Source organism: Humulus lupulus, chromosome 6 (genome assembly GCF_963169125.1).
Source record: "Humulus lupulus chromosome 6, drHumLupu1.1, whole genome shotgun sequence".
Classification (NCBI taxonomy): Eukaryota; Viridiplantae; Streptophyta; class Magnoliopsida; order Rosales; family Cannabaceae; genus Humulus; species Humulus lupulus.
Window position 1 is genome coordinate 6183018 of NC_084798.1, and position 26244 is coordinate 6209261.

At 31.0% G+C, this 26244-nt stretch overlaps 3 protein-coding genes across 4 annotated transcripts; 1 reads left to right on the plus strand and 2 right to left on the minus strand.

Annotated features, from left to right (window-relative positions):
• Nucleotides 1–1102: 1102 nt before the first annotated feature.
• Nucleotides 1103–4243, minus strand: LOC133784582 (receptor-like protein EIX2). Its single transcript, XM_062223877.1, has 2 exons — nucleotides 1425–4243; nucleotides 1103–1115 (listed from the first exon to the last, which is right to left on the minus strand). The coding sequence occupies exons 1-2, from the start codon at nucleotides 4241–4243 to the stop codon at nucleotides 1103–1105; spliced, it is 2832 nt and encodes a 943-aa protein (XP_062079861.1).
• A 9248-nt stretch (nucleotides 4244–13491) lies between these two features.
• LOC133781530 (receptor-like protein EIX2) lies at nucleotides 13492–17098 on the plus strand. 2 transcript variants are annotated; one of them, XR_009870144.1, is made up of 3 exons: nucleotides 13492–13939; nucleotides 14158–16608; nucleotides 16826–17098. XR_009870144.1 is itself a non-coding variant. In XM_062220564.1 (2 exons), the coding sequence occupies exons 1-2, from the start codon at nucleotides 13750–13752 to the stop codon at nucleotides 15729–15731; spliced, it is 1764 nt and encodes a 587-aa protein (XP_062076548.1). In that variant the 5' UTR covers nucleotides 13492–13749; the 3' UTR covers nucleotides 15732–17098. The 2 variants fall into 2 exon arrangements, 1 of the variants encoding a protein (XP_062076548.1); XM_062220564.1 differs by having other exon boundaries at nucleotides 14158–17098.
• Nucleotides 17099–21678: 4580 nt separating this feature from the next.
• LOC133783744 (uncharacterized) lies at nucleotides 21679–23728 on the minus strand. The gene has a single exon (XM_062223382.1). It carries the CDS (start codon nucleotides 23319–23321, stop codon nucleotides 21909–21911), a length of 1413 nt encoding a protein of 470 aa, XP_062079366.1. The 5' UTR covers nucleotides 23322–23728; the 3' UTR covers nucleotides 21679–21908.
• Nucleotides 23729–26244: the final 2516 nt, after the last annotated feature.

Genomic DNA, 26244 nt, shown 5'->3' on the forward strand with positions numbered 1-26244 from the left:
TTAGCTAAATATTGCTCTTCATTGTTCATAAAATTTATAAAAAAAAGTTGTCATAATTGGCTGAGTTAATTGACTCAGTTGGTGTCTAATGTAATATATATATATATATATATATAAATATATATATATAAATAATAGAATGGTTTAAGATATTAGGAACTAGTTTTGTATCATCATTGTTATATACTTTTCAATGATTCATTGAATAGATGAAAGGCTTTTGTTCAAAACGTTGCATGTAGTACCCAAATTTAGTTATTATCTTTTATTTTTCCTTAAAATTTTAAAATTGTTAATTAATATTCATTTTTTTATTTATAAAATGAAGTCTAACATCTACATATTTCGTCCTTTCATAAATACAACAGTCTTACCGTGCTCAAATCCAAGTTCACTAGCCAACCCTTTAAGCCAAGTTCCTTTCTTTTACAACTTCAGATAAGGCAGCGATTAATATCCTTTAAAGCATATGCATTGTACCTTATTTTATGAAATATTTAATTGAAATGAATTTTTTAGATATATTGATTGTTTATTATTATTATTATTAATATTATATGAATTTAAGAAAATTTCCAAACCGTCTCACAAAGTCATTGATGTCTTTATCTAGTAAAACTCCCTCAAGCTACTTTCAATAAGACATGGCAACACTTTAGTCTATTTTCTAAAGAGGAATGTGTCAGCAGTGTAATAACCTTCACCGTGTTCGGTTCAAATGGTATAAATATATAGGAAACGACTACAATGCATCTTTTTTTGCAACACCAGTGCATTTTTTTTCTATTTTGACACCTTGATATATATAATCAATTTTTTTTTTAAATGGCGGTATACATTGTAGATATTTAGAATATCTGCAAATTTATATATGCATGCTTAGTAGCTAGTACTCTATACACTTTTGATCTCATTAATCTCAATTTATCTTTAAAGTTCAAGGTACACATTTAGCCAAATCAATGTAAAAAAAACTCAACTAACAAAAAGATACATTTATTTATTTCTTACATAAAATATCATATCAAGTGTTTTACTAGAAAGAAAAAAAAAAAGAAATACAAAAGAGAATATATATATATAGCTTGGCAAATTCAAATGATCACATGCTATAGCTGAAAATAGACTAGCTAGTACACATAAATCTGAAAGAAAATTTAGTGAGCAATCACTAAATCTTTATTCTTCTTTTCTAGTTCTCTCATTTAAGGGAACAGTTCTCCAAGATGAGATCTCCGAAAATGAATCTATGATAATGAAGATGAAATACTTTAATATTTCACCAATTAATTATATTTTAAGAAAATACAAGAGAATTAGAATCATTATCTAAATAATAAGTAGAATATATAGTAGATTTAAATAGTTAGAGGAATCATTATTTACATATTTTATAATAAAAAGAAGAAAACAAAAGTACTAACCATTTAGCATTGAAGTATCTCTTCAATTTAGAAACTCTAATGCTTATCATCACATAAAGCCAATCTTCAAATGTATTCAAGCATCGAAAATAAGCAAGTCTCCGATAAAAGTTTAGGAACGAAGCTCCACAAATTCCAATAAAACCAAGAGCAAATCCAAATTCAAGACCAATGAAAAACCATGACATATCAAACCATTCTTGATCAAGTTCATTGTAGATTTTAATGTCATGATTTCTAGAAGTTGAATGATCTCCAGGGCATTTAGTCAAAAGAGGAAGTCCACATAATCCAAAATTTTTAACATATGAAGAAGCACTGAAACTTTGCAATTGAGTACCTGTGGGGATCTTTCCTGACAAATGATTAAATGATAAATTTAAGTATGCCAAGAAAGATATTTCTGCCAAGCCCGTAGGAATTTTTCCACTAAAATTGTTATGAGACAAATCTAGTGATTCTAGTCCACTTAAATTCCCAATGTTCTGAGGTATGGCTCCACCCAAACTATTTCTTGACAAGTTCAACTGATTTAGTCCCACAAGATAAGTCAACTCCATAGGAATCTCTCCGATCAATTTATTACTTGAAAGGTCAATGATTCTAAATAAATCCAAATTTTGTATATTCTCATATTCCTTTCCTTTCCATACTACCGACGTCTCAAATGATCCAATTGATCCAATTGAAATACTTCCGAAAGATTCTTCAGATTTCTCTGCCATGGATGTGAAATTATTCATACAAGATGGGATAGCTCCATATATCCTATTATGGGAAATGTCCAAAATCTGAATGTATTGTAGATGGCATAGAGTTGATGGTATTGCTCCATAAAAATGATTAGACTTTAGTTGCAAAACAACCAAATCTGTTAGTATTTCCCCAATCCACTTTGGTATAGTTCCTCCCAAGCTGTTCTCTCCAACATCTAGAACTGACAATTGTGTACAATTCTTCATGGATGATGGTAAAGTTCCTGACAAGTTATTTTTCCCCAAACCTAGTGCTTGAATTCTATACAAGGAAGCTATTGAGCTTGGTATCACACCAGACAACCTATTGTTGTTCAAATTGAGATATAACAAATTTCGTAATAAATGGAACAAACAGTTTGGAATGCTTCCAAATAACTGGTTATTAGAAAGATCAAGATACCTCATTGTTCCATCAATTTGATCGCAAAAGAGAGGCTCAAAACATGTGAGATTATTATTGGAAAGATCTAATCCACTTGCTTTGAGAAGAAGATTTGGTGGGATACATCCATGAAAGTTGTTAGAGCTTAAATTCACGTATGGAGACTTATTATTAGATTCCAATAGACTATTTGGCAAGGTGCTGTTGATAAGATTGGAAGATAAATCCAAATTTTCTAAATTGGAAGTCATATTGAAAAACCATTCAGGAATGACACCAGCTATTCCAGAACTAGATAAATCAATTTGTGAAATATTTGACTGTGTTTGAAGCCAAGAAGGAAATTGTGGACCTATCATGCAAGATCTCAAATTGATATATTGGAGTTGAAAAGGAGGAACCCATGTGATGTTCCTTTTCAAAGTTAAAGAGTTGGAAGATAAGTCAAGGTATTTCAATTTGGAGAGTTTCTCAAGGTGTGTTTCAGAGACAAATCCAATGAAAGAATTATTGGAAATGTCTAATAACTCAAGACTCATGAGCTTGCCGATACTCTCTGGTAAAGTATCATTGAACTTATTGTTTGATACATCCAACTCTCTCAAGTGCAAAAATCTTGACAAATCTCTAGGCAGTGGTCCATTTTGTCTAGTCTGAGACAAATTAAGAATTTCTAACGAGTTGTTATTGCAATCAAGGAGTCTTTCCAAGATATCAATGATGGTGGAATTGAATTCATTATAGAATAAATCTAATTCTTGAAGCCTGCAAAGACTCCCTATAGATTTCAGCACTTCCCCATCAAATCCAACCAACTTTAAATGCCTTAGATATTTCAAATTGTCAAAAGCATCTGGAAGATGACTGCCTTTGATATTGAAATTATTATCTACCAGAGAGAGATCAACAAGATTATTGGTCAAATTAAGCAAGCGAGAAACTGTTGTAGACCCAAATGTACTACGATAGACAGCAAGAGTTGTGATAGAATTGGTAGAGTTTGTGATATGAGAAAAAGAGGAATCATCTAGGTCTGGAAATTGACAATGAGATAGGTGTAAGGTTGATAAGGAGGGAGCTGTTTTAAATGAATGAAACCAGTCTTTGGCTTTACTGAAGTTTGTACTACCTAGATAAAAGATTCTCAGATAAGAGAGGTGAGAAAGCCATTTGAAACTATTAGCAGTCAAACTACTAGAGCCCTTAAGGTCAAGATAACGTAACTTGGTGAGGTTTCCAAGTTCTGAAGGAATATTTCCACTTATAGAATTCCTTGAAAAGTTAAGATATTTGAGATTTGTGAAGGCTCCTATAAACTTTGGAATTTTAGTGAAATCATTGTCACTAAGATCCAAATACTCCAAATATTGGAGCTGGACCAAAGAGGCACTAATTTCACCAGAAATAGGTATCCAACTATAACTACCATCAATATTGTGGATAATATTAGGAAGAAGATGAAGCATGATAATATGATTGGTCAAGTTATCGCACCTGATTCCTTTCCATGTGCAGCAGTCTTTGTTGTTGCTTGTCCAAGATGGTAAGATCTCATCAGGATTAACAAGGCCTTGCTTGAAGGTGAGAAGAGCTTGTCTCTCTGTTTCTGTACAATAGGGCTGTCTTTGATGAGAAACCCCATATGCATGCGTAGTACTGGCTAGCAAGAGCAGAAGCATTATTATCATCATATTGAGAATTTAAAGTGATTAATAGTTATATTATAAGCAATGACTGAATGCCTCACATTGATCTAACTATATATATATAGAAAATAAATAAATACAAATTTATATTCATGTCTCTCCTTGATTTATAACTGCCCAACCACACACATTAAATAACAACGTGTTATTTGGTTCAGCGTTTATTTAAGGCTTACAAATAATGTGATGCATTCATATATATTTATAGAAAAAAGCAAATAACTAACAAAAAGAAAATCATTGTCTATTTGTGGTTCTCCTTGACTGACAACGCCCACCACGCACCAAACAACGTACTATTTTGGTTCACTCACATGAGTGAGAAAATTCAAAAAAGGAAAATTAATTCAACGTTCATTTAATGCTTGAACATAATGTGATGCCTTCAATTTTTCAATGGACACTCGTGTTACACATTATTCTAATTTAATAAATGTCTCTCTTTGCAAAATAACATATATTTTAAAAGTTATTTTACATTTTAGTTTAATTTTAATAATTTTTTGTGAAATGATCTCTCATAATTTAGATATCTAATTAAAAATTTTAGACAATTAATTGAAAAATTTAAATAACTGATCGAATTTTAGACAAATACTATTTTGCAAAATATTATTAAAAGTAAGATAGAGTGCAAAATTATTTAAAAAAAAATATCATTCTCTCTTAATAAATTGATTCAATTCAGCTGTCAAAAGTTGTATGTCTAATTATATTAATATATTTGACTTTTTTTTAACCAATTTATCTATATTAATATGGGACTGTAAAATGAATTTAAATGCATCTATATTTCTAATTTTATAAAAATGGGTCACAGGTTAAATTGTTAATTTTTTTTTTTGAGAAAGTTAAAAAAATATATGGACGATAACTTTTCTTAATTGGATTTTAAATTATTCTTTTAAAAAATAACAATTTCTAAGTTTAAGAGAATAAGATAATAATGTAACATATATATGTATAAATATATTCACTGTAAACGTGACTAAGCTTACCAATTTTTATATGTATGTATACTGTAATAAAACGTATATTAAAAAAACAATAAATATATATTTACTGATGGGAGTGTAATATATATAGCTATCCTAATAAGTATATAAATACCATAAATGTAAAATAAAGAAAAAAGATATTGGGGACTTTACACATCTATGCACATTAAATTAAATAATTACAACTTTGTTAGAGATAAAAATATATACCCAAAACGTATTAATTATTTTTATATATAACCGACTATGATACCATGATTAATTCCTTAAAATACTCACTAACATACCAACTTTATTAAAATAACATAGTTAACCAACTTATTATTAATTCATATAACTAATTATTTACTTTATTTGGTTTTATTATTAATAAAGAAACACTATGGTTATACTGCAAGATTAGTGGAAAATTAAAAAACAAGTAGTCATCGACTGTATAATCCAAGGAGGTGAAGAACAAACATTTTGGATACTGTTTGGTAGTTGTTTATTGTTTATTCTAAGCATATCCTATTTGTTATAATGGATATAACATATAACTTATTTGGTCTCATTTTTATTAAGAATATGTTTATGCTATTATTATTTTTTGATACCAAAAAGTAGTCTTTGAGACTCTGTTGGATACCTAACAACATCTCTTGTAAGTATGATAACAAATGGTAGTTTATAATGTTTAAATGTTGGATACTAATAAGTAGTTTTTTTTATGTAATATATATCACTGAGTAAATAAATATAAATTTATTATTGGATTTATACTGCAACGTATTTAAATGTTGGATACTAATAGGTAATTTTATTGTTGCTAATATATATAGTTTGGCTATTAACAACACAACTCCATTGTTGTACTATAGTAACAAACTTGAAGAGTAATATAAAGACTAAAGATCATAAGCTGCCACCAAGTAGTCCAATATTGAGCAAAACAATCAATTTGGGTACCATTTGATAGCTTTTTAATATTTCTATTTCTATTACTTTTATTTTTTATTTTTCATCCAATCTAATACGAAAATTACAGACCTTACCTATTTTTTATATTTCTTGAAATTAGTTTTAATGATAACATTTGTTATATGAATAGTGGCTATTAGTGGCTAAACCATCAAACTTATTTGGTGTCATCTTTAATTAGAATATGTTTATACATCAATATCGTTTGATACTCGATAGTTGAATAATTATAATGATATGCTTGTTTAAATTAGTAATGTTTGATTCTAGTAAGTATATAATTATAAAAATATGATGACATATAAGGAAATATATTGAATGTGATATATTATGATAAAAAAAAAAGCTGGTATAATAAATAGGTAAATAAAATTTGATTGTTTGTTGTTTCGGTTAATTAATATTATAATATGAGTATATTAAAATATCAGTTTCAAATTAATAATTATTTATATTATAAGGTGTGTGAGTGTAAATCTTCCTTAATCTTTCTAAAAATATCCAGTCTTTTTTTGGTGAGAAAAATAACCAATGCTTGCTTTCGTTGGGTTCCATTAGTACCCATGCTTTCGTTGGGTTCCATTAGTACCCACTCTACTAAAGTTGTTAACTGTTGATTGAGTAATGTAATTGGTTTATTCATAATATTTTTTAAAAAGTTATTTAAATTTATTTTAAAAAATAAAAAATTAATTAAAATACATTTAAAATTTAACAAAAGAAAATATATATATTTAAACCAATTCAATATAGAAATAATAAAAAGTCTTAAAATAATTAAAAACTAAATATATATTTTCTTTTTCTTGATGGTTCTTCATCTTCTAGGCATTTTAGCTTCTTCAAGTGCTTGGCATCTTCATCTTTATCAAATCTGCAAGGAAAAGAAGAAAAGGCAGAAGAATCAAGAGCAGAAGAAAAGGCAGTACTTCGAAGACTTCAACTATATATAGTTAAACTTTGATACACAATGAACATTACATTTTTTTATTTGTTATTTTGCTACTAATTAATACAATTTTTTAATCAAAATCTTTTTTACTTTTTATTTAATCATTTAAAGTAAGTTAATTTACACTTTGTGTAATGGAATAAAATTACAAAATTTGGGCCAAGTATAATATTGGCTCATTTTTTTTTATGTCAAATTGGATATAAAATTTATCCCATCCATTAAATATGATCTAATAGTGTGGCTCATTTTCACTTGCTAAATTAGCTCTCTCAATAAAAGTATTTTCAATGGAGTGTCAAATTAGTGATGCATTGCTAAAATATAACTCACTTTACTAAATTTGACACATGCTAAAAGTTGGGCCAAATTAAACACACAATATATTATGGTGCATATTTTGCATAACCATAAATACTAAACTTTTTATTTAATGTCATTTTTATTATTTTAGTATTATCTTTATATACTAGCATTAAATACTATACTTTTAATCTTATTATTTTATTATTATCTTCTACTATTGTTATCCCCAAAAATTAGAGATCGATGACGTGGCAATAGAGGTGACAAATAGCAGTGCATGGTCCGTAAACGACACATTAATAGTCAATAAATATATTGGCTCCTTAGAGTTGTGATAAAGTTGTAACGACCCAAATTCACTAATAAGGCTTAAGGGCCTTGATTAGTGTGCCAGGAGGGCATTACTGGAATAATTGTGATTTAATGAGTAATTATATGTTTAATGATGCTTGTATGATAATTGATTATATTACGTGGTAATATGATATGTGTTATATGCGAGAACCACATTATGATGTGGATAAATCTGCAGCCGGCGACTCGAGGCGATCCTAGGGCTAGATAGCGGGAAAAGTCACAACGGGGTATTATAATTGACTTTGGGCAAGTCAGGGGTATTTTAGGTATCAGGTAGTGATTTAGACTTGATGAAAATAAATAATTGGAGATATATTTGAGGTTAGGATGTCTAGGCGGGAATATTGGGGGATTTTACCATTTTGGCCTCGGGGACGGTTCCGGTACCCCGAGCCTTGGGATTAACTTAATGGATAAGTTAGACTTAAAGAAGCCTTTAGAAGAAAAACACAAACCGACCTAACTTAGCTTTATCTCTTTCTCTCTCTCTCTCACGCTTAAGGAGAAAAACCAAAGGAAGGAAAAAACACAGAAAATCAAAGGGGAAACAAGCTGGATTCTGTGATTTGAGGTGAGGAACTGAAGGTCTAGCTCAGGGATTTATCAAGCACTAGAACAGGATTAAGGTAAGCATTTAACTCTGTTTTCTGTGGTTGAATTATGAGTTTTAGCTGGGTTTTAGTTAAGTGTTGAAACATGTTTAGTTGTGATGTTCTAAGGCAGAATTAAGAAGGGAACTTGGGGACCTAGCTTGGCCACAGCTTGGTGAAGTGATTCTACAGCAAAGGTGAGTTCTAACTCCAAGTTTAGAGGTTCTAGATTGTGTTTCAGTGACTGGTTTGTGTGTTTGTAGCATTTGGATTTCAGAAGTTGAAGGGAAGAGATTGAAGTGTGTTGGGCTGTGTTGTCTTGGGAATTATGTTGCTTAGATCATGTTAAAGAAGTTGGGAATTAATTGGTTTTGGTTTGGGGGCTTTGGGATAGCTTTAGGTGAGGTTTGGAGATTGAAAATGGTGGTTTTTTCTGGGTTCGAAGGGTCGGGTCGCGGCATGGTTCTTGGTGAGCCGCGGCCCTTCAAGGGTGTTGCATGCTGAGGAAGAAGGGCGGGCCGCGGCATGGCCCAAGCAATGCCGCGGCCCTTACCTGTTTTTGTGCCTTGGATGGCTCTGTTTGGGGGCCATGCCGCGGCATGGGTGGCCTATGCCGCGGCGCTTAAGGGATTTTGGGATTTTGAGATTTTAGGCTTGGGAATTTAACCTAGGGTGCTCGGGGTTGAGTCTTTTACTATATTTGGTGAAATTCAATGTTTCGAGTACTAGAACTTGGCTTGGAAGCTCATTCAAGGTTGTTAATGGTGTCTTTCTTCATGGTTGTGACTAGGTGTTAAGCTAGGGCTCGAGGATCGGATCGGATCGCGCTCAAGGAGTACCGCCCGTAACTAACTCATTTGAAAGCTAAAGGTAAGAAAACTGCACCCGGTTGATTATATGTAACGAGACTAAGGGCTCCCTATTGTAAAAGCTTGAAAGGATGGTATTAAGCCATGCAAGCCATTTAGTGAACCAATGACCTAAGGGTGCCAAGGGTCTCACTAGCGCACAGGGCGCGGCTCGGCCACTGGTAGCCGAGGACAGCTTATTATGCACTGAGCTTGGTTTAAGCGGGCCAGAGTCAGTGGGTTAAACAAAGGGCACGGCCTAAGTCGTCGGCCCTGATTATTATGTGATATGAGCAGTATATGTGATAGAATGTATCTTGTATTGGATTGTATATGTTGATTATCTGTTGTGGACTGTCTAATGAGTATACGTGTTTATTGAGCTATTTGTCTGTTATTATTGTTTGAGTTATCTGTGATGTTTTCTTGCTGGGCCTTGGCTCACGGGTGCTACGTGGTGCAGGTAAAGGCAAGGGCAAGTTAGATCAGCCCTGACTGGAGAGCTCAGCGAGCGGAATGTACATAGGCAGGTGCTCGGCCGCCACGGTTGAGGTCTAGCCAAGGACATGGAACCTAAAGACTGTCTGTTTTGCCTTAGTATGGCTAGTGGATATTCACATACTTTTGGGAGTCTGTAAACTTATTTTAACTTTGTGTTTATGGGATCCCTTGTTTACTATAGTTTAAACATATGAAATGAGTCTTTTGAGACCAAAACCTTTTTAACCATAGATCTTGCATGTTTAGAGACACGTTTTCAAATTAATGACTTGATTAGCAAGTCCTGCACCTTTACAAGTACACAGTGTAACGGTCTTGGCTATCCAGTGTTAGGAAAAATAATATTGCCTCAATGGAAATGGTAAGATAATGTTACAACTCTATGCAAAATATTACAATGGACAAGATTGATTAAATAAAGTGTTACAACTCTATAACTGAAAATACAAATAAAACAAAGGAAATGAAGAAGATGATGAAGAAGAAGAGAATAGTAAAGTACAACTCAAAACAAAAGTTACAAATAAAATAAAGTGTTTGAACCAAATGAAGAGATTACAACTCTTAAACAAAATATACAAGTAAATAAAACAAGAAAATAAGAAGAAGAACAATAGAATAAAAGGAAGAACATAAACCACAAACAAACTCTCACTTACACAACCTAAGTGAAGAGGATTGGGGATCACCAACTTGAACAAGGTTTAAAACCTTTGTCCAAAAGCTTATTTCCCCCTAACTCAAGCACTAAGGGATCTTTCTCAGATTTTGGAAATGCTTTCTGGAATAATCAAGCCTCAAGGTGTTTCTAGCCAAGTGCTCTAGTGGATAGAAATGGTGTGTCTTACAAGTGAGCATTAGGCTCCTATTTATAGAGTTTAGAGACACTCTTTGAATTTCAAATTCCACCAACCCCCATGGCTGTTACCAATGATTAATTGGGTGTTTTATGGAATTAAAATAGAGAATTGGGAGTTACTAAGCTGTTGGAATCGTTCAAAGTTGGATAAAAAACTGAAATTATAGAAGCTGTCAGGCATTAGGGCCGCGGCGCTAGTTCCAGGCGCCGCGGCCCTCAGTCAATTTCAGCAACACATTTTTCAGTTTTTTTCCAAAACGTTCCAATTTATTCCCACTTGATTTTGTAACTTCCATACACAATATGGGAGTTAAAATCACATCTCTATCAGCCATTTCTCATATGGCTTTAAGAAATTCATCTCAATATTGTGTAACAACAAATCTACACAATAATGGGTGATATTTAGGAGTTACAAATTTGTGATGAATTTGTAACACCAAATATGTTACATGTTTGGATATTTCACATATATCCAAATAATGTAAACTGCTCCGGGGGAGGGGCCGGCCTTGCTTCTTCGAGGGCCCCGGCTTGGGCTTGCGGAGCGGGCTGCTGCACTCCCGGGAGTGGGCCAGTTGTAGGATTGGTTGTCGGACCTTGCGCAGCTATGAATGCCTGCAGGGCTTGGAGAGACTCTTGCATCCGTCGATGCGCCTCCGCTTGCTCAGCGATCCTGGCCTCCTGGTCCAGGACTTGCTGCCTCAGTCTAGTCACCTCCAGGTCCTGCTGGTTGGGCTCTCCTTCGGGGATCTCGGGATCTGCGGCTTCGTCGTGGTACTCCCCCTCATTTTCCTCTTCATAATACTCCTCCTCATTCTCTTCTTCGTATTCTGTCCCACCCTCATAGTCTTGTGACTCGTCATGGTGAGATGTTTGAGGAGGCGCGTTCTCGGGCAGATTCTGAGGAAGATGCTGAGAAGGCAACGGATCTCCATTGCCCTGCTCTGGATTGCTAGGGTCGAAGGTTGTGTGCCGTGTGTTCACCATTGTAGTGAGGGCTTTGATGTCGGCACTAGCTTTCTTCAGCTCTCAATGAAAGCACCAAAATGTTTATCGAGATTTTTGGAAACCACACTAATGAATATTAGCTAAGAATAATGATATAGAATGCAGAAGATTAACACAGGGTTTTTACGTGGTTGGGGCATTAATGAGCCTTAGTCAACGAGTCAGTTGTATTAGAGCTTGGAAAGTCTTTTACAATGGAGTTTCTCTCTATTTTTTTGACAGAGTGACTGTATACAAGTCCCAGAGAGATCTCTTTTCCAGTGTTCTGTCGCCTGCATTTATAGGCCCATTGGAACACTGGGTATGGGCCGGGTATGACCCGGGCCCATCAAAAATGTGAATTCTCTTGGCTTCTCTCGTGGAAGCCCAATATAAAAGATAAAGCATACATAAATTCAAGACTAATTAAGGCCCAGTAGGGCGGCCCAAGAACTATGTTTCGCCCGACAAAACGGTGCTTTTGGTCTGGACACTTCGAGTTACGAGGCTGATTCAGGGGACCAAACCAGTCAGAGTACTTGTCGGTGCAGGTCTGAAACAACGGCGTGCAATCCCGAGGTGGCCTTTTCCGCAGGTGAAAAGTGGGAACAACCCCCACGCGTCGTGGGGCGGCTTCAGGGTCACGGATGCTTTTCCTTGCCAAACGGGGAGGACCTGATTCGGGTTCGTTTACCTTTGTCCCTCTTCGTTTACCACAGGCCCCGGGACCGTTTACGTATACTTCAGCGGGGATCCAAGCTGTCTGTACGTCTCCCGGACAACTGTCCTGGATCACCATCCAGGACATCGTCCGGGCCTAGAATCGCACTAGAGTCGTGCCCCTTGGATATTCCCGTACCAAGCGGGCTTGGGCCAGGCCCACATTTGAATGCCCAGACCATGGGCCTGGACCATCGTCCCGGGCCCACGTTAGGAAATGGGGATAACATTATAGTTATAGAGGATTTTTCATGATTTTTTTTTTTGAAAATTTAGAATAATTTAAGATGTCGAAATCATAATTCAAACAACATTTTTCATGAAGGCATAAAAAACAAAACAGGCATGCATGGAACAAGTTATTTGAATCTTAATTTCGACACTCTAAATTATTGACAATTTCTTAAAAAATTATGTAGGAGATCTCTTATAACTACAATGTACTCCGCCATATAAAAAAATTAAATTTACAACTTATTCATGTACCTAAAACAAAACAAAAAAGTTCCTACCAATAGGTACAAAATAAGGTCCATATACTCTAATAGCCCCTATAAATATACATTCCACAACTAGATAAATCAAGATGCGAAACATCCAATAACTTAAGATTAATACTTTCAGCTAAATTACCATTTAACTTATTAATTGAAACATCTAACTCTTCCAATTATACCAAAATAGTTGGCCTTCCTATAATGAACAAATACTATTCATTGTCTTGGACATTTAAATTATACCAAAATATAAATATTTATTCCCTTAATTGGTTTTTTAATTCATTGTCGTGGGCATTTAAATTACCAAAATATCAACAACAATAACAACAAAACAGCAATTTTATGAATAAATTAACTAACAAAATCTTGTAATTTTATCTTAATATTCCAATTGTCAAAAAAAATTATGAAACAACAAACTTCGTGTAGTTTGGCAGTGCTTTATTACCCCACACACTATGACTTTGGAAAATGTATAAGTCAAGCTAAACGTGTTTCTAAGCTGGATGTTGCCCAAAATGGTCAATAATAGACAAAAAAAAATCTATTTTTTTTAACTTTGGGAAAAAAAAAATTTATCTAATAATAGACAAAACGTGTTTCACGGGAATTGTCTCTGAAACACACCTTGGGAAACTCTCCAAATGGAAACACCTTGACTTATCTTCCAACTCTTTAACTTTGAAAACAAATATCACATGGGTTCCTCATTTTCAACTCCAATATATCAATTTGAGATCTTGGCTTCAAACACAGTCAAGGAGAGACATGATTATATATGTATAGTTAGATCAATGTGAGTCATTCAGTCATTGCTTATAATATAACTATTAATCACTTTGAATTCTCAATATGATGATTGTAATGCTTCTGCTCTTGCTAGCCAGTACTACTAGTCATGTTGTTTTGGGTAGTTCTACGCATGCATATGTGGTTTCTCATCAAGTTCAAAACTACTGTATCGAAACAGAGAGACAAGCTCTTCTCACCTTCAAACGAGGCCTTATGTATACGTATGGTGATCGTGATGAGGTCCTACCATCTTGGACAAGCAACAACAAAGATTGTTGCACATGGAAAGGAATCAGGTGCGATAACTTGACCAATCATATTATCATGCTTCATCTTGATCCTAATATTACCAATATTGATGGTGGTTATAGTTGGAAACCTATTTCCGGTGAAATTAGTGCCTCTTTGGTCCAGCTCCAATATTTGGAGTATTTAGATCTTAGTGGCAATAATTTCATTAAAATTCCAAAGTTTATAGGAGCCTTCACAAATCTCAAATATCTTGATTTTTCAGGGAATTCTATAACTGGAAATATTCCTTTAGAACTTGGAAACCTCACCAACTTACGTATTCTTGACCTTAGTCAGTATAGTAGTCGTTTGACTGCTAATAGTTTCAAATGGCTTTCTCATCTCTCTTATCTAAGAATCTTTAAACTGGGTGATACAAACTTCAGCAAAGCCAAAGACTGGTTTCATTCATTTAAAACAGCTCCCTCCTTATCAACCTTAGAGCTATCTTATTGTCAATTTCCAGAGCTAGATGATTCCTCTTTTTCTCATATCACAAACTCTACCAATTCTATCACAACTCTCGATGTCTATGGTAGTACATTTGGCTCTACAACAGTTTCTCGCTTGCTTAATTTGAGCAATAATCTTGTTGATCTCTCTCTGTATGATAATAATTTCAATATCGAAGGCAGTCATCTTTCAGATTCTTTTGACAATTTGAAATATCTAAGGCATTTATATTTGAGTGGATTTGATGGGGAAGTGCCGAAATCTATAGGAAGTCTTTGTAGGCTTCAACAATTAGTTTTGTTTCGTAATGAATTCAATTCCACCATCATTGATATCTTGGAAAGCCTCCTTGATTGCAATAACAACTCGTTAGAAATTCTTAATTTGTCTGGGAATAGACTAATTGGACCACTGCCTAGAGATTTGTCAAGATTTTCGTACTTGAGAGAGTTGGTTGTGTCATACAATAATTTCAGTGATACTTTACCAGAGAGTATCGGCAAGCTGTCTAGTCTTGAGTTATTAGACATTTTCGGGAATTCTTTCACGGGAGTTGTCTCTGAAGCACACCTTGGGAAACTCTCCAAATTGAAACACCTTGACTTATCTTCCAACTCTTTAACTTTGAAAACGAATATCACATGGGTTCCTCCTTTTCAACTCCAACATATCAATTTGAGATCTTGCATGATAGGACCACAATTTCCTTCTTCGCTTCAGACACAGTCAAATATTTCACATATTGATTTATCTAGTTCTGGAATATCTGATGTCATTCCTGATCAATGGTTTTTCAATCTAACTTCCAATTTAGAATATTTGAATTTATCTTTCAATCTTATCAACAGCACCTTGCCAGACATTCTATTGGAATCTAATAAGTTTGCTTCTGTGGATTTAAGCTCCAACCAATTCCATGGCCATGTCCCTTTAAATTCTCTTTTCAAAGCGAATGAGTTGAATCTTTCTAATAACACTCTCATAGAATTTGACCCTCTCTTTTGCACTTCATTTAATGGGACAGTGCGGATTCTAGATCTTTCTAATAACCAAATATTTGGAAGCCTTCCAGATTGTTGGTTTCGTCTACAAAATTTGGAAATTCTCTATTTGAACAATAATAGATTGTCTGGAGTGATCCCGAACTCAATTGCTTCTCTTTATCAAATTCAAACACTTATTTTGAGAAATAATAACTTGTCGGGAACTTTACCATCATCGATGATGAATTGCACTCATTTGGTATTTCTTGATGTTGGAGAGAACAACTTAATTGGAAGGAACTATACCAATGTGGATTGGGGAAACACTAACAAATTTGGTTATCTTGCATCTCAAGTCTAATCATTTTCATGGAACAATTCCATCGAGTCTATGCCATCTTCAACGAATTCGGATATTAGACATTTCCCGAAACAATATATATGGAGCTATACCATCATGTATAAATAACTTCACTTCTATGATAATTAATGAAGATAACGGTTTAGAAAAAATTCTTCAAATTACAATATTATGGCAAAGTGACTCCAGTAGTATTACATGGTACTATGACATGAAGGCATTGGTAACTTGGAAAGGAAAGGAGTATGAATATGAAGATATTTTGGGTTTGTTGAGAGTGATTGACTTTTCAAGTAATAGATTGACTGGAGAGATTCCTAGGAAGCTGACAAATCTTTTGGGACTAGTTCAATTGAACTTGTCATGGAATAATTTGAATGGAGCCATGCCTCAGAAAATTGGGAATTTGAGCAAACTAGAATCACTAGATCTGTCTCATAACAATTTTACAGGAAACATTCCTATTGGCTTGGGAGAATTATCATTCTTGGCATATTTCAACTTGTCATATAATCATTTGTCAGGAAGAATCCCCACAAGTACTCAATTACAAAGCTTTAATGCTTCTTCATATGTTGAAAATGATGGATTATGTGGAGCTCCTCTATCTGAATGCCCTGGTGATCATATAGCTTTCAAGGATAATCCTCATTCAGACTTAGATCAAGAACGATTGGACATGTCATGGTTTTACATTGGACTTGAAGTTGGATTTGCTTTTGGTTTTATTGGAGTTTGTGGAGCTTTCTGCCGAAACTACTCATTCTTATTGGAGACTTGCCTATCTTCGAGGTGCTTAAATACATTTGGAGATTGGCTTTATGTGATGATTAGCATTAGAATTTCTAAATTGAAGAGATTCCTTCAAAGCTAAAAGGTTAGTATTTCTGTTTTACTAAATTTGTTAATAATGATTGTTGTTTCTCTAAATTACTAGTTAAATCTTTTCAGCCAATAAAAATTGATACTTATACCAACATATTTAGATAGTATTTTTGTTTTACTAAATTTGTTTATAATGATTGTTGTTTCTCTAAATTACTAGTTAAATCTTTTCTGCCAATAAAAATTGATACTTATGACAACATATTTAGATACTTCATATGGAGATCAAGTCTTGGAAATCTGTGGTGCTATCTATATACTTTTGTTGAATGAGAGGGCTGAAGAAGAGAAGAATGAAGATGAAGTGTACTTGTTCACAAAATATATAGTTACATATTTATATAAATTTGTTGGTATTGATTGTTTTCAGCTAGTATAATTTAATTTACAGCACTATTTTAACTTGTATTTCTGTTTTTCTTGAGTGAAAGATACATTTATGGTCAAATATGTTATATAAAAGAAATAATTAAATATACCATTCTGTTGGTCAAATCATTTCCTGATGAATTTTATGTAGTGCCTCAAATTTAATGGTAATTAAATTGAGATCCGTATGTATAACATGTTTAAGTACCATACATATATCATAAGTCAATATCTAAAATCAATAACAGCATAATTTTTCGTTATAGTTTTGGAAATTACTTTAATATGAAATTTTAATATACATGATCATAAATTATTATGACTTATTTATCGTTTATTTAATTTTTTAATTTATTTACTTTATTTATATAATTTTACTTATTTTTTTATTTATTTACTTTATTTAGATGATTTTAAAATTTACAGCTTTATAAAATAATTAAAAAATGTTAAATCTAACTAAAAGTACTTTATATATAATTACTTGAGAATAAATATAATATATATATATATACTTGATTATATATATATAATTATTATATATTTTTAAAATATGTATAAATGTTATATATTTATTAGATATAAGTAACGTCCAATCTACATTTATTTAATTTTATTTATAGAATTTATTAATATTTTTATTAAATTTATATTAATATCATATAAATTTTGAAATAAATATCCTATTTTAATTTAATAATTTACTTATTTTTTTTAAGTTTATGTTTGTTCTAATTTTTGAATTTGGGAGTGACAACAAGAGATTATATATTATATATTTAATATAATATTAAATATTATACGTGGATTTTAAATTTAAGTTTATCGCTAGTTTTAAAAAATATATATAACTTGTTCCTAATTCACAATAGATCATATTATATGTTTAATATGATATTATTCTAATAAGTGAGTTCCGAAAACCATTTCGAAATGTCATTATATATAAATATGGGAGCTTTAACGGTATGAACATTGAAAAAGTTCCTATTGAGTATGAATTTTTTCTATTTTCAGTACACCGATAAGTTGTAATCTAAGTTTTTTTTATTTGATGACATATTTTATAGTTATAGAAGATTTTTCACAATTTTTTTTTTTTGAAAATTTAGAATAATTTAAGATGTCGAAATTATAATTCAAACAATATTTTTTACGAAGGCATAAAAAACAAAATTGACACGCATGCAACAAGTTATTTGAATCTTAATTTCGACACCCTAAATTATTGACAATTTCTTAAAAAATTATGTGGAAGATCCCTTATAACTATAATGTACTCCGCCATATAAAAAAAATTAGGATTACAACTTATTCATTCATGTGCCTAAAACAAAACAAAAAAAAAGTTCATACCAATAGGTACAAAATAAGGTCCATATACTCTAATAGTCCCTATAAATATACATTCCACAACTAGATAAATCAAGATGCGAAACATCCAATAACTTAAGATTAATACTTTCGGCTAAATTACCATTTAACTTATTAATTGAAACATCTAACTCTTCCAATTATGCCAATGATCCTAGGGAGGAAGGGAGAAACGTGTCTCAAGGGGCCCAAAAGGTAAAATAAAATAGAGGGGGACAAATATACAATTTTTTTTTTTAAAAAGAAAGATTATTTTGAAAAATTAAAAATTAAGGGGGGCCTCTAGCGTGGACATTTAATCTCTCTAACAGCAGCTATAATGAGATGGCTTATTAGATAGTCTATTGATTATTTTCTGACAAGCACTGTAGCTTGTTTTTTTTAAACATTGGAGAGATTTAATATTTAAGCATTGTTGTGACTCTGTTAGCATAACAGTGGCTTTTTTTTTTATTATTGTACATATATATATAAATGTAACTTTTTAGGTGGCTTAGCATTTGAACATTTTTATGAAAAAAGTTGTCAAAATTGTTGTGAATGAGAGAAAATAAAAAATTATATTTTTAAATAATTATGAGATGTTAAACAACTAATATAACTCAGGCTCTACCTTTGTGTTTACCTTTGTGTTTAGTTGATGAGAACAGAGATAAAAAGGGAAAAAAGAAGTCTGGTGAGAAAAGTGGAGATAAGAAGGTCAAAGGTCAAGAGTACAATACGACCAGAATTACACAGTTGGGTCAATTTATTTATGAGCACACTTTCCTTTCCTTTTTTTTCTTCATTATATTCGGTTTTTTATTTTATTTACTTTGACCATTTAAGCCAAATTAGGAAAATGAAATATATAAATATAAAACTTCTCTGCCCTCAATAAATTTGAGGGAAATTTTTATTCATATACAACAAAAGCTAGGGACATACAATATATATACAAAAAAAAAACTTAATTATAACATCATCTACAAACATATATATAAAATAAAGATATATGCTATAAAATTAATAATGCTATAAAATTAAGAACATACTATATATATATAAACTGATATCAAATTAATTAAAAATACAAAATCAACCATATTAATTACATATTATTAAGAAATAAATATATACATTTCTTGATAAAAAAAATAATTTTAAAAGAGCTATAACCATTCAAAGAGTTATATAAGAAATATATACATCAATAAAAAATGTTTTTTTTTTGTAATATACAGAGACATAAAGGTTAATTTATTTTGTTAGTTAATTCAAATATTACTATAGAATAATTAACATGACACAAGTTTGATATATACATTCATGTGGATATGAATAGTTAATTTAACTAGTATGTTTATTATAATGAAATACAAAACAATACACATTTACATATAGAAATAAACATATTTTCTAATTGATTTTTTTTTAAGATATAAACATTAGACACAAAGTTGTTTATTTTATTATTCTGTTCTATAAAATTGTGCACAACATAAAAAAATATATACGATACAGAAATAAACATATTTTTGAATTATTTGTTTATTTTTTAACATGTAAACATTAAATAACACAAATTTGTTTATTTTATTATTGGTATGTTGAATGAAATAGTGCACAAAATAATAAAAATTTAGTATTTTATTTATTAATTTTTTTGTTTATTATAATGAAGCATAAAACAATAAACATATACTATGAAGTGATGATGTGGGGCAAATATAAAAGAAAATAAATGAGAATATGGGGCATATATATACATTAAATTATAAAACAATAAAATGTTATAAATATATGTGGACTGTTAATTCTCTATATTAGAATACTATATTTATGCATGTAATGAATCAAAGAATTTTTTTTTTGAGATTTATATAAATATATATATATATATATACACTAGATACAAGTAATGTATGTATAATTTACCTTTGTTTAGTTTTATTTATATAATTTATTAATTATATTTATTAAATTTGTATTGTCATATAGGTTTAACACTCTTTAGGATTTTTGTTAAATATATATAATATAATCTTTTTTAAATATATATTCATATATATATAATATGTTAGATAATTTTTTAATAAAAATTAAGATTATGTATTATATATTATTATAATAATATTTTATAATATTTAAATTTATAATATCTAGTCTTGTAATAAATATTATTATAATTATAATATTTAAATTCATATTAATATATAATTAGTAAAAAAAATAGGATTATATATTATTATCATAATAATATTTTATAATATTTATATTTATATTAATATAGCAATTAAATATGTAGTCTTGTTTGATAATTTTTTTAATAAAAATTAAGATTATGTATTATATATTATTATTATAATAATATTTTATAATATTTAAATTTATATTGATATAAGTATTAAATATCTAGTCTTGTATTATATATGTAGTCTTAATAATAATATTTTATAATATTTAAATTTATATTGATATAAGTATTAAATATCTAGTCTTGTATTATATATGTAGTCTTAATAATAATATTTTATAATATTTAAATTTATATTAATATAATTGATAAATATTTATTTTTAAGTTAGTTTTAAAATTATATTCTGTTAAATATTTAGAATATTTCGTTAAGGTTTTCAAAACAAACCATTAAAATCATAATTTTCGTTATCTACACACTTAATATATAAAAGAGATATATATTTATATTGATGATGATGAATATCTTAATCTCTTTGCGTTCAATTAATATAATCATCATTATATATCACATTATATAAATATATATATATATATAATAGAGATTTAGACTTGACATATATTGATCACTCAATGTCTATCCCATATTAATTTATATATATAAATATTATTATTTCTTACAAGAGAGGTTTAATAAGACGACATTGACTTCACTAGAGAATAATGAAATTGATTAGTAATAGTGGGTTTTCTTAATTAATTGTGGCTGGTTGGTACCCCAATTTATTTGTAATAAGAATCTATATATAAATATATATATATATCGAATTTATTACTTTAGTTAAAGGAAAGTTTAAAACTGTAAGTATATTGCTGCAATCTATTGTATGTTATAAATTGTGTATATATTTAAGAAAGATAAGAATGATGAGTATTTACATTCTATCTAAAAAAAATTGATAATTTTTAAAAATTAATTTTGATTCAGTATTATTATTTCTTACTGTCTATTCAAATTAATTTTGACTCTGATTACCATCTTATAATAATATGTTACAAAATATGTCGGTTTCGTAACAACAAATGCATTATTAATTTATAAATATAAATATTACATATATCATGATAATGTGAAATAATATATATTTTTATATATGTAATCCACCAAACCACTTTTCCTATAACTAATAAAAACCCTCAACCTCTTCTTAAAATCTCACTAAAAAGAACAAGAAAACAAAGACCAAAGAATTATGATACTTCTAAACCATACGAAAACAAAAAGAACATGAAATAAAGATCGATACCCAGATGAGGTAGAGTCTGTGTGAGTGGCTGGTATACTTGAAATAATTCTGATCTTATAATGAATCAGAAGAAACCATGGCCAAATCCACCATTGTTGCTAAACATCATATGATGATGAGTCCCCTGAGAATTAGGCTGTTGCAAAAGCAATTGGGAAGATTGTGGCAGAGACTGAGGCAGCATAGGCAGCTGATTCATGACATGGTTGACACTAGTATTATTATTAGCTTGCATAGGAGACATATTGACATGGTTGACAAGGTTAGGAGCAGAAGAAGTTTTTGGCTGCATATGAGGCATAGCAGGAGACATATTGAAATGATTGAAATTGCTAACACAAGTGTTTGCCGGCGGCATATGGGGAGACATATGAGACATAGGAGAGAAATTGATATGGCTCATCACATTACCACCACCACCAGGAGTAGTAGTAGTAGTAGTAGTAGTAGTAGTAGAAGAAGATTTCACTACTTGCATATTGATAGTCCCACCAGAAGGTATGGCCTGAATTTGAGCCAGATTGATATGGTTGACATTACCACCACCAGAAGCTATAGCTGCTTGAAGATAAGGCATATTGACATGGTGGTTGACACTACCACCACCAGAAGTTATAGCCTGCAATTGAGGTGTATCAGTACCAGTTTTACCAGTACTAGCAGAAGGATTAGTATTCTTATTAGTCACACCACCATCAAACCCAACATTCTTCTTATCATCATTGATATTTTTATTTTTGGTATCACAATAATGGTCATAATTATTAGGTTGTTGCTGTCCATTACCACCACCACCACCACCACCTGCATTATTAGTCACAGAACCATAAAACGACGGCGTGTTAACATTCATGGTATTAAAGTTAGGTGGTAGGAGAGAGTTTGCATTAGCAGTGGTCTGAATCAAGAGCCGATCAGCCTGTTGAGTGGTAGCCCTTCTCAACAACTCCATAGCCGACTTGAGCTGCTCCAAATGCCTCAGATCACTCAAAGCCTCAGCTGGAGCCTCCCACCAGTGCAGGGACACTCTCGCCTTACGCGCCTTCTTCAGCTCATTATTACGCTTCCTCTCGTGGTCCAACTGCCCCGTGACATGGCTCAGCTGCTGGTTCAGCTCCCGGACATTCGCGTTCCGATGAGCCTCGATTAGCTGCAGTGTCCCGGAGTTCGCTTGGGGCGTGGTACGGTAATTCTGAGGGTTCAGAAACCGATCTATCACCAACTCCACGCTTGGATGTCCGAACGAGAAAACCTTCCTTCCAGGCGAGAAAACTATTATGGCCAACTCGGCTCCACAGAGTGTGCAAAGCTCACTGGCCTTCTTGAAAAGCCCAGAACGGCGCTTGGAGAAGGTGACTTGAAGATTGCTCTCGTTGTCCATCTTCACCATCGCCACTTTCTGCCTTCCTCTGCTAACCCTTCTGTTTGGATCGTTGTTTTCATTGTTGTTGTTGTTGTTGTTCATCTCCATGGCCATGGCTGAAAGAGAATAATAATCACAAAAGGGAATGATATATATATAATTATATATGACTATAGAGGGTTATGGTTGTGAATGTATGACTATGATATAAGGTGGTATTTATAGGAAGGGTTTGCTGTTAAGTGTATTTTATTTATTTATTTTTATTATAATTATTTTGATAAATATGAATTTATTTTGTGAAGTTATTACCCTACTAGGTTTAGAATTTACAGATTTCATTTGGTTTTCTTTCCTCTTTTTGATGGATTTTTTTTTTTTTATTAACAAATATGAAAGAATTTTGTTTTTTTAGCCAAAATTTATTGCTCCTCCTCTGTATATATTCAGTTACAGAAAATTTCCAGTTCAATGTTATGTCTATGCACATTGTATATGTAAATATCTATATAAAGTGTACGTATTTATTGTATTAGAAATTCCACTTTCATATAAAAATATGTGTGTATATATATATAGGTAAAATGGTTTGTTTTTGGCAAAATAACCCTTTTTTTTTAAAGTCATTTTGTACTCCAGTCTAGTTTTAATAATTTTCTGCAAAATAACATCTCATAATTTGGACACTTAGTCAAAAATTCAAACAGTAGACAAAGTTCATTTTGCAAAAAATTATCAAAAATATATCATAATGCAAAATCACTTAAAAAAAAAAAGTCATTTTCACCAATTTCTCTTAAAATAATTATAACACTTTCAGGCGTGTAATAATTTAAATGAATTTTGTGTTGTGATATATGTGTCACTTAATTAAGAGGAGTTAAAAAGATATCAGCATCTAGTCATTTATATATATATATATAAACATATATATATAACAAGACAAATTTAGACAATTTATTGTTTAGTTTTAATTAAGAAAATTAATGTATGATTCATACAAAATTTATATAGTATTTTGTTTTTATTTGATAATAAATCGTGTTTTCCACTGCTTTGAAAAGTAAAAAATAAATTAATATGTAACTGTACGCAATTTTCTCTAAATTAAAACAATAGTATGTAGACCTCATTACGGGGAGCCAATTTAATTAAGTTAATTTGGTTTTAATTAATTAAAGAATCTGCACAATATGAAACAACACACTCTCACACATTTACTTGTGTTATCGTAAATATCATACTAAATTACAACTGGTTTCTCTATAATTTATTATATTTGGTTTTGTTCTAAAAATAATAAGTATTTTTATTGTAACATATGTATTGTTCTATATATGATACCACCTTTTTTAAAGAAAAAAAAGTTTTACGGGAAATTATAATATATATATATATATAATTTTATCTACATTGTTACATGTCCAAATATATATATGTGACAAATAAATAACAAAATTTGATTCGTGGTAAGAAAAAATGTTTGAAACTTTACAAATTAACTACGAACTCCAACTACGGTAGAACTGAATAAATCGAACTATTTATATAATCCCTTTAGTTTGGGATAACTCAATACTATATTGAAAAACTTGAGATAATTTTATCCCTATTCAATCCTCATTTTCATGTATTTTCTTTACATATAAAAAAAAAAAAGAATTGTTACTTTGCATTAAGCTTATGTTTTTTTCTAATTTAGTGTTGGTAAATGATCAACTCGATTTTTAGTTTTTCTAATTTTTTTTTTATATATTTTAATCTAATCCCACTATCTGAATGTAGCTTATTAGAAGAAAATAGGTAACCGGTGACCTCAGAAAATTAAAATATATAATTGGAAACATTTAATATTATTTTTGTGACTTAAATAGACCATTACAAATTTTATTTTTTGTTTCTCTTTATTTGATGAATTTTCATTTCATTTTTTTAACATATATGGATGAATTCTTTTTAGCCAAAATTTATTGCTTCTTGTCAATTTTTCCAGTTTATATTGTGTGTCTATACACATTGCTTGTAAATATCTATATAAATGTATTTATTGTGTGAAAAAGTTGACTCACAAATATATATATATATAAAAATATATTTATATTATACCCAATGACGTGACAAGTGACAGCAGTGTAAAGTAGGTTCATCTCGCCAGGTGCTTTGGCAACCAAGTGACGCCACCTAGCTAACCATACCTATGTCACCAACTTCCCCAAGGAAGAGGGCCTTATTGTCATTGTAAAAGAGAGGGCCCTCGCTATATACAATGGAGGCGACCATCGCTGCTTTCAAAGAATGATGTGTTTGCCCACTTTAGATCGATGAGTTGCTACCCTGATGAAGACATCTAACCTTGGCAAGGAGTCTCACCCACTCCAAGTCAGCGAGGTACCTTGCCTGATTCACTCAGCGAGGGTCGCCTGCCAACTTCCGCGAGGCACCTCGCCCTAGCAAGGAGCTTGGTCCAACTTCAACCTAACGAAGCACCTCGCTTCAATGAGTATAGCCTTGCCCATTTTAAATTCAGTGAGGTACTTCGCTCACTTCACTTAGCGAGGCCCCTTCAAATATTTCAAATATATTTATATCATTCTTTTATAATATATAACATTATTTATTTTTTTAAAATTTTAAATGATAATTAAAAAATATAATAAAAATAAATTAATATATTTTCTAAATAAAACTAAACCAATAGCACATTGCACATTATTACTTTTACCTAGTTATATAGATATATGTAACTTAAGACATCAATCACTTATTTTAGGAGTTAAAAATCTATATCTACTCATTTATATATGACAAAATAAGAAAACAGATATATAGCATATGAATAATAAATAAAGAAACATGATATATATTTATATAAACAAGACAAATTCAGGCAATTTATAGTTTTTGGTTCTAATTAATTAGTTTGATGTGTGATATTTAGACAATCCATACAGTATTTTGTTTTTATTTGATAAAAATCATGTTGTCGACTGTTTTGATAAAGCATGAGTAGGAGTCTTCTAAATGGGAAGTAAAAATA

Bases quoted from the DNA above. Each gene is read 5' to 3' on its own strand.
- LOC133783744 (XM_062223382.1), bottom strand. From the start codon at position 23,321: ATGGCCATGGAGATGAACAACAACAACAACAACAATGAAAACAACGAT.
- LOC133781530 (XM_062220564.1), top strand. From the start codon at position 13,750: ATGTTGTTTTGGGTAGTTCTACGCATGCATATGTGGTTTCTCATCAAG. The intron at 13,940-14,157 runs GTGCGATAACTT...TTGATTTTTCAG, and splicing joins TGCACATGGAAAGGAATCAG to GGAATTCTATAACTGGAAAT.
- LOC133784582 (XM_062223877.1), bottom strand. From the start codon at position 4,243: ATGCTTCTGCTCTTGCTAGCCAGTACTACGCATGCATATGGGGTTTCT.